Source organism: Argiope bruennichi, chromosome 10, assembly GCF_947563725.1.
Source record: "Argiope bruennichi chromosome 10, qqArgBrue1.1, whole genome shotgun sequence".
Lineage (NCBI taxonomy): Eukaryota > Metazoa > Arthropoda > Arachnida > Araneae > Araneidae > Argiope > Argiope bruennichi.
This window is the reverse complement of record NC_079160.1, coordinates 79,491,535-79,502,890: the sequence shown is the minus strand read 5'-3', so window position 1 is coordinate 79,502,890 and position 11,356 is coordinate 79,491,535. Positions and strand designations below refer to the sequence as shown.

At 29.4% G+C, this 11,356-nt stretch overlaps 1 protein-coding gene across 2 annotated transcripts in view; it reads right to left on the bottom strand.

Annotated features, from left to right (window-relative positions):
* Nucleotides 1-9,647: 9,647 nt before the first annotated feature.
* LOC129988178 (PDZ and LIM domain protein 7-like) overlaps nucleotides 9,648-11,356 on the bottom strand; it is a 73,165-nt gene continuing 71,456 nt past the window's right edge. For both annotated transcript variants that reach the window (XM_056096334.1, XM_056096333.1), the window contains exons 5-6: nucleotides 10,732-10,943; nucleotides 9,648-10,260 (exon numbers count right to left, since the gene is read on the bottom strand). In XM_056096334.1, coding sequence (XP_055952309.1) covers nucleotides 9,900-10,260; nucleotides 10,732-10,943 — 573 coding nt within the window. In that variant the 3' untranslated portion in view covers nucleotides 9,648-9,899. The remainder of the gene's footprint in view (nucleotides 10,261-10,731; nucleotides 10,944-11,356) is intronic.

The window sequence follows — 11,356 nt, the reverse complement described above, 5'->3', positions numbered from 1 at the left end:
AAAGTCTGTTTGTTCGTCTCTTCAAGGAGGAATTTGATAGCTTCAAAACGTAAAGAACTTAATAAATGAAATTTGGTACATATATTTAGCACCTGAAATGTAGATACACATAAATATAGAATATAATAAATTAAGAGGTTGTCCGTTTGTTTATCAATATTTTTGCATATATGTAAACGCGATAAAAATCTTAAAATTGATAGAACAGAGGGGCCACTGAACGAGAAAGTACCGCAGCTTATTAGATATAAAAAATGAATTGGAAAAAATTTGTAAAAAAAAAAATCAATAAAAATTGGAAATATTAAAAATATCATTTCTGAATTTTAAGGTCATGAAAGAATAATTTTTGTATAAATATATTACCTAAAGATACAAACAAATAATACCATATTACTTACTTTTTAATCAATCAAAATTCTTAGCAAATATTAAAAAAAGTCGAGGCCAGGATAACCTGGTTGGTAGGGCATTGAATTCTCGTCTCTTGATGTGCGATTTCGAACCCCGTCGGCCGAAGACTCTCCGTGTGTGTGTGTATGTGATGGCTGGCGCACGTATAAATCTGTCGTGGTCACAAAGTCCTCCATGTCGAGAGTTATACCTTGGGGGGTACTGGATCAGGGGTGATCGTTCTCTGATTCAAGTCTAAATTATGATCTGTGGAAGAGTGAATGAAATGCATGAATGAAGTCCGCCCCGTAAAAAGGGTTGTGACGTGTGTGTAGCTAAGTCGTACTCTTGACCCCAGATGGCACCCTTGGCTTAAATCCACTGACTTCTAAAGTCAGTGGGCTTGTCTATGGCAAGTGCCGTTCGAAACAACAACAACCAATTATATCAATTTCAAATTTAGCTGCTGAAAGTTTGATGATCTTCCCTGTAAAGAATCTACAGATATACATTTGCTTTTATTGTAAAAAGAAATAAATCCTACTTAATGCAGCTCTGAAATCGGTTTATGGAAGGTTAATGTGGGTTATCTCTTGAAATTCTGTTTCTTTTATTGATTTTGTTTAGTGCAGATTTCAAGTACATCATAATATTTTTTCTAAAACAATACAATTAAATAAAATTTCAATTAATTATTTATTTGCATCCAAACCGGATGAACTTGCCAGATACCTTAAACAGTCCTACAGTGTTTAAAGTTTTAGTTTAGAGCTTTATATTCAAAAAACTATTGTGGTCATGTGTTAAGTCTTTATATATGAAATGCTGAAAATGGTATTTTAAAATGATTATATCGAGTTTAATTACTGGCTAGCTTTCAAAATAGATGAATTTTTAAAATACTGTATACCATTTGTATCCACTTACGATACTGTATACCATTTCTATTCATTTAAGATACTGTGTACCATTTTTATCTGTTTAAAATACCGTATTTTATTGTATCCATTTGTATAAGCTAACTTATACCATTAAAGATATTGTATATCATTTGACAATTTATCTTATTTTAATTCAGACATTGTATTCAAGATTCTGTGATCTTCCGTGAAATATTTGAAATTTCGTTGTTTTCATATGAAATGATAGCAAATAATTTCATTTTAAAATAAAAATAATTATTGTTATTTTATAGCATTAAAAATTATAACTAAACAAGTTTAATTTTAATATAAGGAATATCAGCAAGAGTAAAATGGCAGGCAGAACTTTTCTTCTGGAAATTAAGATGTAATTTCTCAGGTGATAAGATGTAATTTGTAACAAGAATAAATTAAAACTTTTTCCTACTCACATTAAAGTCATATTTACTTACTCTTATATCATTAACTCTTATGAAGGCTGAATGATACAGATAGATATTAGCGGGGAAAATTCGCATTCTTTTCATTACCTTTTTTTCATCTATTACATTACTCAGAAGGAAGAAAAGATGTAGAAATCTTCATAATTTCTCTCGAGGATGAGTGACGGTTTCCAGTTAAGCAGAAACAGCTAAGTTGGAAGTATATTAAGGTAAGAGAGTATATTAAGGTATAGGTATATTAAAAAAAGATGCTATTACACAAAATTACTGAATAAATAAATTTGTAAAAAATACAAACTCTCGTATAAAATATCAGAATAATATTTACACTTTACCAAATATAACTCTATCCTGTCCATCCTAGAAATAAGTGCCCTTTTATACGTTTTAAAGGAAATTTATAAAAGCTAGGATAAATATTTATTGTCTGTACGGATTCGCGAAGTTTTCATTTTATCCTCATCATTTTATCCTCATTCTCAAAATAATCCTTTGGTTTTAAGGTTTTTAAATCTTTTTATAAAACTGATTTTTCGCAGTTTCATTATTTTACTCTGTTGGTTTGGTTGATTTTTCTGGTTTGGTTTTATAGGGTGTTCATTAATTATTGTCGGGATTTCCGTACCTCATAACTTTCGAATAAAAAATATTACGCAAAAACCGATTACGTATTCGTAAATTACAACTCAAAGAATTTTATTAATGATGTTAAAGTGTAAAGCTTGCACAATTTGCACTTTGTAGGCATTCAGCTAAAGGCGATTATGTATTCGTAAATTCGCTGAACAAATTTTGACTCGAATTGAGGATGATGAAAATTACCTTCGGAAATGGTTCTTCAGTGACGAATCCACTTTTCATGTGTCAGAAAAAGTGAATAAACATAACTGTAGAATATGGGGCTCGGAGAACCCGCACGATTATCAAAAGTTAAAATTTGATCAGCGAATTTACGAATACATAATCGCCTTCAGCTGAATGCCTACAAAGTGCAAATTGTGCAAGCTTTACACTTTAACATCATTAATAAAATTCTTTGAGTTGTAATTTACGAATACGTAATCGGTTTTTGCATAACATTTTTTATTCGAAAGTTATGAGGTACAGAAACCCCGACAATAATTAATGAACACCCTATATTAACGTCCCGTTTGAAGCAACACTAGCGCTACTTTGGGACGGACCTCGTAATTTTGAGGGGCGGTCAGATGACGAGGACGACACCTGAGCTGGCACCCCCTCTCCACACCACACCAGCGGGAGGACGTTTGGTCATGACGGATTTAACGTGCAACAGACCCCCTTACACGACGGTTCTTTCGGTGGAATCGGGTCACGAACCTGAAACCCCCGGTTCCGAAGCCGAGACCTTACCGCCAGGCCACCGCGACCCTAGCTTACTCTGTTGGATATCAACTCATGTGTGAATTTTAGACGAGGTTTCCAACCATGTAAAATGCATCTTTATTTGAAATGGCATATACAATAGGCTTTGAGATTAACAACAGATTTCATGCTGTCGAACCTCTCATACAATCTTGGCTTTCATTAATGAAGAGAAAGGCAGATAGAGGTTTAAATGGTTTACGCATAGGACATACTACATTCATTCGTCTTCACTTGCTGCTAGATGAACAACCACCATTGTGCTTTCAAGATGACTGTCGAAATCTAAATTTCAATACCCATAGTGTATAATTTTTTTCAAAAGTCAAACATTCCATTATTTAATTTACTTGATAAATCACACCATGTTCCACTTTTTGAATTTTAAAAGTCCAAATGGTTTTACCCAATCATTTAAATTTTGTTGATGTTTTAGAATATCTTTTTAAATTTCCTTTTTTGTTTGTAATTGTTTGGAACCTGTTGTTTGGAACAGCATAGTCAACAACACGGTTTTTCCGCCAAAAAATTTCAATCAATCAATCAAACAAACAAATATGATTGATGAATTCCAACCTGTTTCATTGTGTTCACTACGTTATCATAATATTTATAAACGCCGAGTTTTTGTTTGAATATTAATTATACAAGTGTAGATGCCGGGCAGACAGGAGTCATATCTACTAATAATAAAGATGAATATGTATGTGTATCTATGTTAAAATCTATGTTTAATATTTTTGAAAGGTTTTCCCTTTTTTCAATCTAGTATTTTTCACTTTTATATGAATAATTGTATATTTATTTAAGGTACATTTATAAAAATGATCCAATATACATTTCACAATGATAAAATTTCACATTTTGATTCGAAGAATAAATTAGTATTCAAGATAGGTTTTTTATTAAATATTCCTCTAAAAATTTCATGCATCAATTTATCCTTTTCTCTGCGCCAAATCATAAATATTTATAATATTTATACAAGCTTTGTAACAAAAATCACACATGTTAGGCTTCTTTTTTTGTGTGTGAGTAGATGAAGGTTTCTTAACTCTTTCGATATTGAAATACTCCAAACGTCCATTCAATGAAACTACGATGGGCGTCCGAGATATCGGGTTATAGCTACGAAATTACCTCCACTTAAGTTATGCATATTAGATTGAATACCTTTGAAGCTAGATCCACTCACTCTGATCAGTTTAAAGGACAGGATATTTTCTGAAATTCTCAAAGAACGTCCGGGCATACATTTGTTTCATATTTATTAATTAAACGGAGTCCTCTTTCTTTCCCCGTAAAAACACAGGCTATCATTGTGGGTTTTTTTAAAGGACAGGGAATTTTGCTAATCTTTGGAAGAGAAACTCTACAATTCTTGTATTCTAAAGTATTCGAACTCGAATAATCTTGGGAATGAGGAACTGTACAATTCTTGTATTTTAAAGTGTTTGAACTCGAATAATCTTGGGAATGAGAAACTCTACAGTTCTTGTATTTCAAAGTATTCGAACTCAGATAATCTTGGGAATGAGAAACTCTACAGTTCTTGTATTTTAAAGTATTCGAACTCGAATAATCTTGGGAATGAGATGGTTAATGCGTATTTCTTTGTATAATTTACTCCTTTAAATGTTTCACAATATCTCTACTTTTGCCAATATAAGAAAGAGCACTTTTAAACCACATTTCTATTTTTTTTTAAAAAAATAGTTTGGTTTTTAAATCATACTCATGGGGATTTTTTATCCCCTTACCCCTTAACTGCATAGAATAATGGAACTGTATAAGTTAGTTTATTGAAAAAAAATCACCATTGCTTTAACGAATTTAAGTAAATTCTAACATTCCAAAGAGAAAATATTATACTCCAACCACTTTTTGCGACCAACTGGTATGGCATATAGGTTGTCTTTAATTTCAATTTAATATCTTGTTAAAGCTTGATGCTCACGATTCTCGAAGCAAAATATTTTTAAGTATTAGACTGAAACAGTCTTTAATCATATGTTATTTGAAAAGTCTAACACTTGTTCTGTTTATTGTGAGTATAAATCTTACTAAGGGATTCAGCTCCTATAACATCCGAGGGCCATTAAAAAATTTAACTAGCCAAGTTATCGATTATCCGATTTTTTTCATTTCATTGCAATTCACTTCTTAACTTTTACATAATTAAATTTCAGAAAATTGTGCTGAGCATTTCAACCTCCATATAGGATTATGTTGAATTTAGCAGCTCTAGATCAACTGGTCTGGCTGTTGTACTATTGTCTTAACTGTATTAACTGTCTGTAAACATATACAATTGCATGTATTGTTTGAACGCGCATAAACGTACCAAAAATATGAATAATTTATTTAACATTTTTCAAAATTTACTCTAGGACAGAAATGGATTGCCTAGGTAACTGAACTTTTTGAATTTCGTTTTAAAATTTTGATTTGTCTGTAGCCTGAACTTTGAGATAAAAGAAAAAGAGGGAAAAAATTCAACTAGATTTTTTGATAAATGTTTAGTTAGTCCAAAAAGAATTTATGCTTGTGGCGCCATCTATATAATTTGTTGTGAAGTGCAAAATTCAATATTATATATTGAGCAAGTAATTGGCATTGGCGATTATTAGCTTTTGAAAATATAATCATTGCCGAAGAACGCATGAAAAATTATTGACAGTCTCATGTAAACTGAAAAAAGCATCACAATTTTTAGATTTAAATATATTTTGTACTAAAATTAATAATTTGTCTTGCATGTTAAAATTTTAAGTGCATATCAAAATTTCATCGATAGATGGCGTCACGAATGTAAAAAGAAAGGGTTTTTTTTTTCCCTTTTAATTTGCGGGCGTTAATAATATTTAATAAGAGAGACAACAAAAATTTAAATATTTTAACAATTTTTTTAAGATTAGTTATTATCTAGAAATTTAATAACCAGAAGAAAAAAGAATAAGTCAGCGAAAACTTTAATGAAAACTTTAAAGAAATAATATCTTCTGTAATATGTATTTATCAGTTTTTAAAATTAAAAAAAAAAAATTTGAATGAAAAATTAATGTACTTAAATCTTGTATTTAAAAAAGTTCAAATAACTTTAATAAATTTTGGCTGGTTCTGTAACTATCGAAATATTTCATTCATTGCGTATTTGGAAAATTCAATGTTAAAAAAATATTTTCAAAAAATTACTTTGAATGATTTTACGCTTGAAATTCCTCGGTGTCCTTTTTATGGGTGAATTCAATTAAAACGGCAATGATTTTAATATTTAATTGAAGACTTCTAAAATCAACAACAACAACAAAAAAAACCTGCAAACACTTAGTTTTCTTTTCTTTTTTTTTTCAATTAGTAACAAATCTTCACAAAAGTCTCAATGTAAAATTCACTTTCCAATTACAGGATTTTAAAAATTACACTATAAAGAATCAGAAAACTTTTGGTATCGTCAAAAATACAAACTACTTAAGAAAAGATGCTTAAAAAAGACTAAGCGAATATTTCATTATAATATAGGTTCAATATGATTTTTGCAAACTGTATCTCTTTTAAAAAGACAATTTATATTTTAAATTATATTTTAGAAAACAATAAGGAATTAACATTATGACATTTTGGATAGAATAAGTTTATACTTGGATTTTGCTTTTTTTGATTCTATGTTTTTATAATTAAACATCTAAAGTTTAAATCTCAATTATATATCAAAAATGTCTATATGTATATGTATATCTATACGAAATTTTAAAATCATTTTATCTAATTTTATAATGAAAATGAGTTTATCTTTAAGAACCAAGAGTTTTTCAGTAATTTTGTGTTGCATAAACTAAAAAAATAAAGTTACCACCTGAAAGAAATTCATCAATCTCAATTATCATTTTGCTGAAAAGAATCTTTTATCATATTTATTTCTTGAAATTATATTCTAAGGCAATTATCACTAAAAAGAAATAATTTTGAAACCATTTTTTATTCATTTAGCTGTATTCGTTGTCATTTCGTATTTCTGGAATGTAACTATTTTTTGAGAAGAATAACTTTGGCCTGATTTCTTATTGGAGAGTTAAAAAAATGAATGTCCTAACTGAAGGTGATGATTTCGTATTTTTAAGCAGGAATCTCTTTGAATAACTATTTTATTTTATAGAAAGATAATGAATATACAGCTCTTTTGTATTCATTATCTTTCATATTTATCATGAATAGAAAACTATTTTTCTAATATATATCTACTAGAATGCGAAATAATCTAATAAATTGGAAACTGATGTCATTAAATTGCCACTGATTAATCTAAGAAGATTAAAACTCCACATTTTATATTTTTATTATAATGGAAATGCACAGGAATATGGCCCGGGTGTAACTGCTTATCCCAAAAGATGAACTTATTGCCTAACAAATGTAAAGGAAGTTGGATTACAAAAACTAAAAGTATGACTCAATGTCTTATTTTTCATCAAATGTAGCTGCGTGCATTATAAAGTAATAATGTCTTATGAATAACCAAAATAATAGTACCTTTTAAATAACCAGTCATGTCTTATGTTGGATTAATAAACTTTAAATTTTTTCTTTAAGTTTTATGTTTCATGAAAATGCATTTAAATCTCGGTACTTAATGACCTTTGAAATGTTGTTATCTTAAAAAAGGGAATTTATGTTCATAAACTTACGATTGTTTTGTTATCAAGATTTATCGACAGTCTCATATAATGCGGCGACTTTCCTAAGAGTAGATGCTTGAAGTTAACAGAAATGTGAAACTTTCATGAGAAGATACTATTGTAATGATATAAATATATGAAATGTAGGCTTTATTTCTATGAAAATATGAATGCATATCCATTAAATGCAACAATACAGAATAAAAGGCAATTATTTTGTTAATAATTTAATTTAATTTTGGTTTCGTGTGGAAATACTTTTTGAATAAATTTCTTTGATATTTGTCCATTATATTTTATTACTTATCAACTGAATTTAATGAATAAAAAATTTTAAATAATAATTATTCAATTGTGCATATAATAAATTTAAAACAAAATGTTTATTAAATGGGTTTTTTTTAACATTTTTTTCTTCTGACTTAAACACCATTACACTATTTTTTTTCAAATATATATATATATATATATATATATATAACATCACTATTTTGAAAACTGAATTAACAATAAATTTAAAAAAAAAGGTTTGAAGTTATCTAATTCTGGTTTTTTTTATGTAAAAGATTATGATTAGCCATTTTGTAGATAGACGTTTTATGTAAAAACTTAAATAGTATTTATAAATTATTTCTTCATTTTTAAAACATATTGATGGTAATATGGATCATAATTTTATTTAATGTGAATTGATAATAAAAATAATAAAGCTATAAATATTTTAATAACTTAAATTTAACAAAATATTCTTAAATTAAAAAATATGAATAATATATTTAACATTTTTAAAAATTTACTCTAAGACAGAAATGGATTGCCAAAGTAACTGAACTTTTTGAATTTTGTTTTAAATTTTTATTTGTCTGTAGCGTGAACTTTGAGATAAAAGAAAAGGAGAACAAAAAATCAACTAGATTTTTTGAAAAATGTTTAGTTAGTCCAAAAAAGAATTCATGCTTGTGGCGCCATCTATATAATTTGTTGTGAAGTGCAAAATTTAGTATTATATATTGAGCAAGTAATTGGCATTGGCGATTGTTTGCCTAATCATTCTGAAAGGGTAGATAAGACAAAACAGCATGGGAGATCGAAATTAGATAAGATATTTTTTCTACTGACATGAAGAGGAGAATAATGATTTAATATTTCTTTTTCAGAATCCGATTTAATGAGACATTCTAAGATTTTTCTATACGAATTATAAAACGTTAAAAATGTTCGTTTTATAATTTGGATAGATAAAAATCATTCATTTTCTTCTAAAAAAAGTTTTTAATCATGAATAACGTTTCTGAACTGTTTAGATTTTATGAACGGTTTCATGATGTATAATGTTTATAAACAGCTTCATGATGAATAGTGTTTATGAACGGTATAGCCGTTTCTCCGACCTTTATCACAATTCAAATAGCATTACAAAAAAATCTTATTATTAAGCCATAGGAAAAAAAAGAGTTTTGTTTCGGAGAAAAAATAAATCTAAATAAAAACCATTTATCATTCTCATCAAAGGGAAACGATAGACAATTTTAGTCGACTTTAAAGAATAGTTTCGAATTTAATTAACAATTGATTTGTTTACAACTTTTTTGTCTGTCACTTGAGCATACCAAATCAATAAACAAAATTAAATTTAATCTAACCATCTTCTGTCACTGTGGATTTAAAACATTACGAAACACAGAAAATGCTATAAATAAATTATCCAATCAAGAAAATGTCAATAAGTAAAATTAAAACATAAATAGAATCATTTGGTAGCTTTACAAATAAAGAATATATTCAAACAAACAAAGCTATTATGTCTTAATTAAAAAGATTGCACATTCCATTTGGAATTTATTTATTTCTCAGCTTTATATTACAAGTCCAAGGATTTCAACTGGCACATATTATTCATTGTCTATTGTGATTCACTAAATCATAATCAGTCAGCTGAAATGATCAACTGAAGAATTAAAGAAGCAGAGTGTCTATAATGACTCATTTATTTCAAAGCAGAAAATAAAGGCAAGAACCTTGAAGCAATCAGTAAATATTGTCTTTAAAAAACAACAACAACTCAACAAATGGGCAACTCAGGCTGCTTGCTCAGGGCCATACAAAGACGACATGAGCGTCTTGAAGCTTCCTGATTGGTGAATAACTTCTTTAGGGACACCAAAAGAGTTGATTCTCTCTTGGTCAGCAAAGAAAGGCTTAGGGGCCGCCGGTCCTGGGGCTCTCCTTGGAAGAGTGGGAGTCTTCTGCTCAGGCAGGGGACTAGCTGACCTGTTTTCAGCCTCCTGAATCATCTGGAAGGTTGGCGACAGAGTGATATCCACTATGTTGGTCAGTTTTGTTCCAGGTTTGGCCGGGGCAAGATTCCCTGGAGTTCCAGGAGAGAGTGGGCCGGCTTGACTGGCTGGCAGAGGTTTGTTTACATTTAGTGTTGGCTTCCTGCAAAAGAATTAGGATTAAGAAATGTAAATCAGTTACTGTTGAAATCAGTTTAGATGATACCAAATGGATGGAAATTTATTGACTAGGTCTTTTTCACCAACTTGCAATGCTCTGAGTAAGCAAGTGCAAGCAAGTGATTTTTGGGTCATTACCTAGGGAATCGAATCATTGTTTGCGATTAGGAAACTGTTCCTTCGTTTTATTAATTATTTTAAATATATAGATAGTTAAAATTATTAACTGATAAACTTGAACTTTTATTTCAATGTCATGACATACATAAAAGTCGGATTTATTTTGACTCAAAAAAGCTTGATATATATCATACGATTTTGTAAATCATTACCAATTCAAAAAAAATTCTTATTTCAAAATTATTACGCGTATTCTTTCATTATGAATCACCATGTGTTGAAGCAAACAGGGAAATAAAATTAATCAATTAAAGTGGCGATGGAAACAACTTACTTTACTTGTACGCCTGTTTGCTCTTTAATGGTATCTTCAACGTTCTTCTGGGAATAGAGGAACATTGGAGAGTTGTACTGATGATGGACTAGTTGGGCACTATCGTTCAAGGGACGTTCGAACATAGGGGCTCCAGATGGTGGTGTCTTAGGTCTTCTGTTGTAGTGTCCGATCGTCGAGTATGTGGGAGTAGGGTATTTGTTGAAATTAGCCTGGAAAAAAGTTATGGGTAAATAAAATTTTTATGAAAGTATCAAACTGGTCCAGAATCATTCATTTGTCTCCATATGATTGTTATTAGTTCTAGATTTAGGTTGATATATTAGAATAAAAAACAGTGAACCTACAAAAGTTCCGAAATAGCCTCTGTTGTCAAAAAACAATTTATCTACGTTTATAAGCTATTAATTTCAACGTGATCTCCTGGCATTGTTAGCACTTTGGAATTGTCCTAGAATTGTATTTCTTGAAGCATGTTAAGCACTTTCTGATTTTCATATTGTATCTCTACGTATTTAACTCTGTTTGCTCCATAATACAGCCAGCGTACTGATTATTTTTAAATTATCCTTGAAATCTACTTTTAAATATTTTCTACTATTCATTTTGAATCTACTCGATAGAT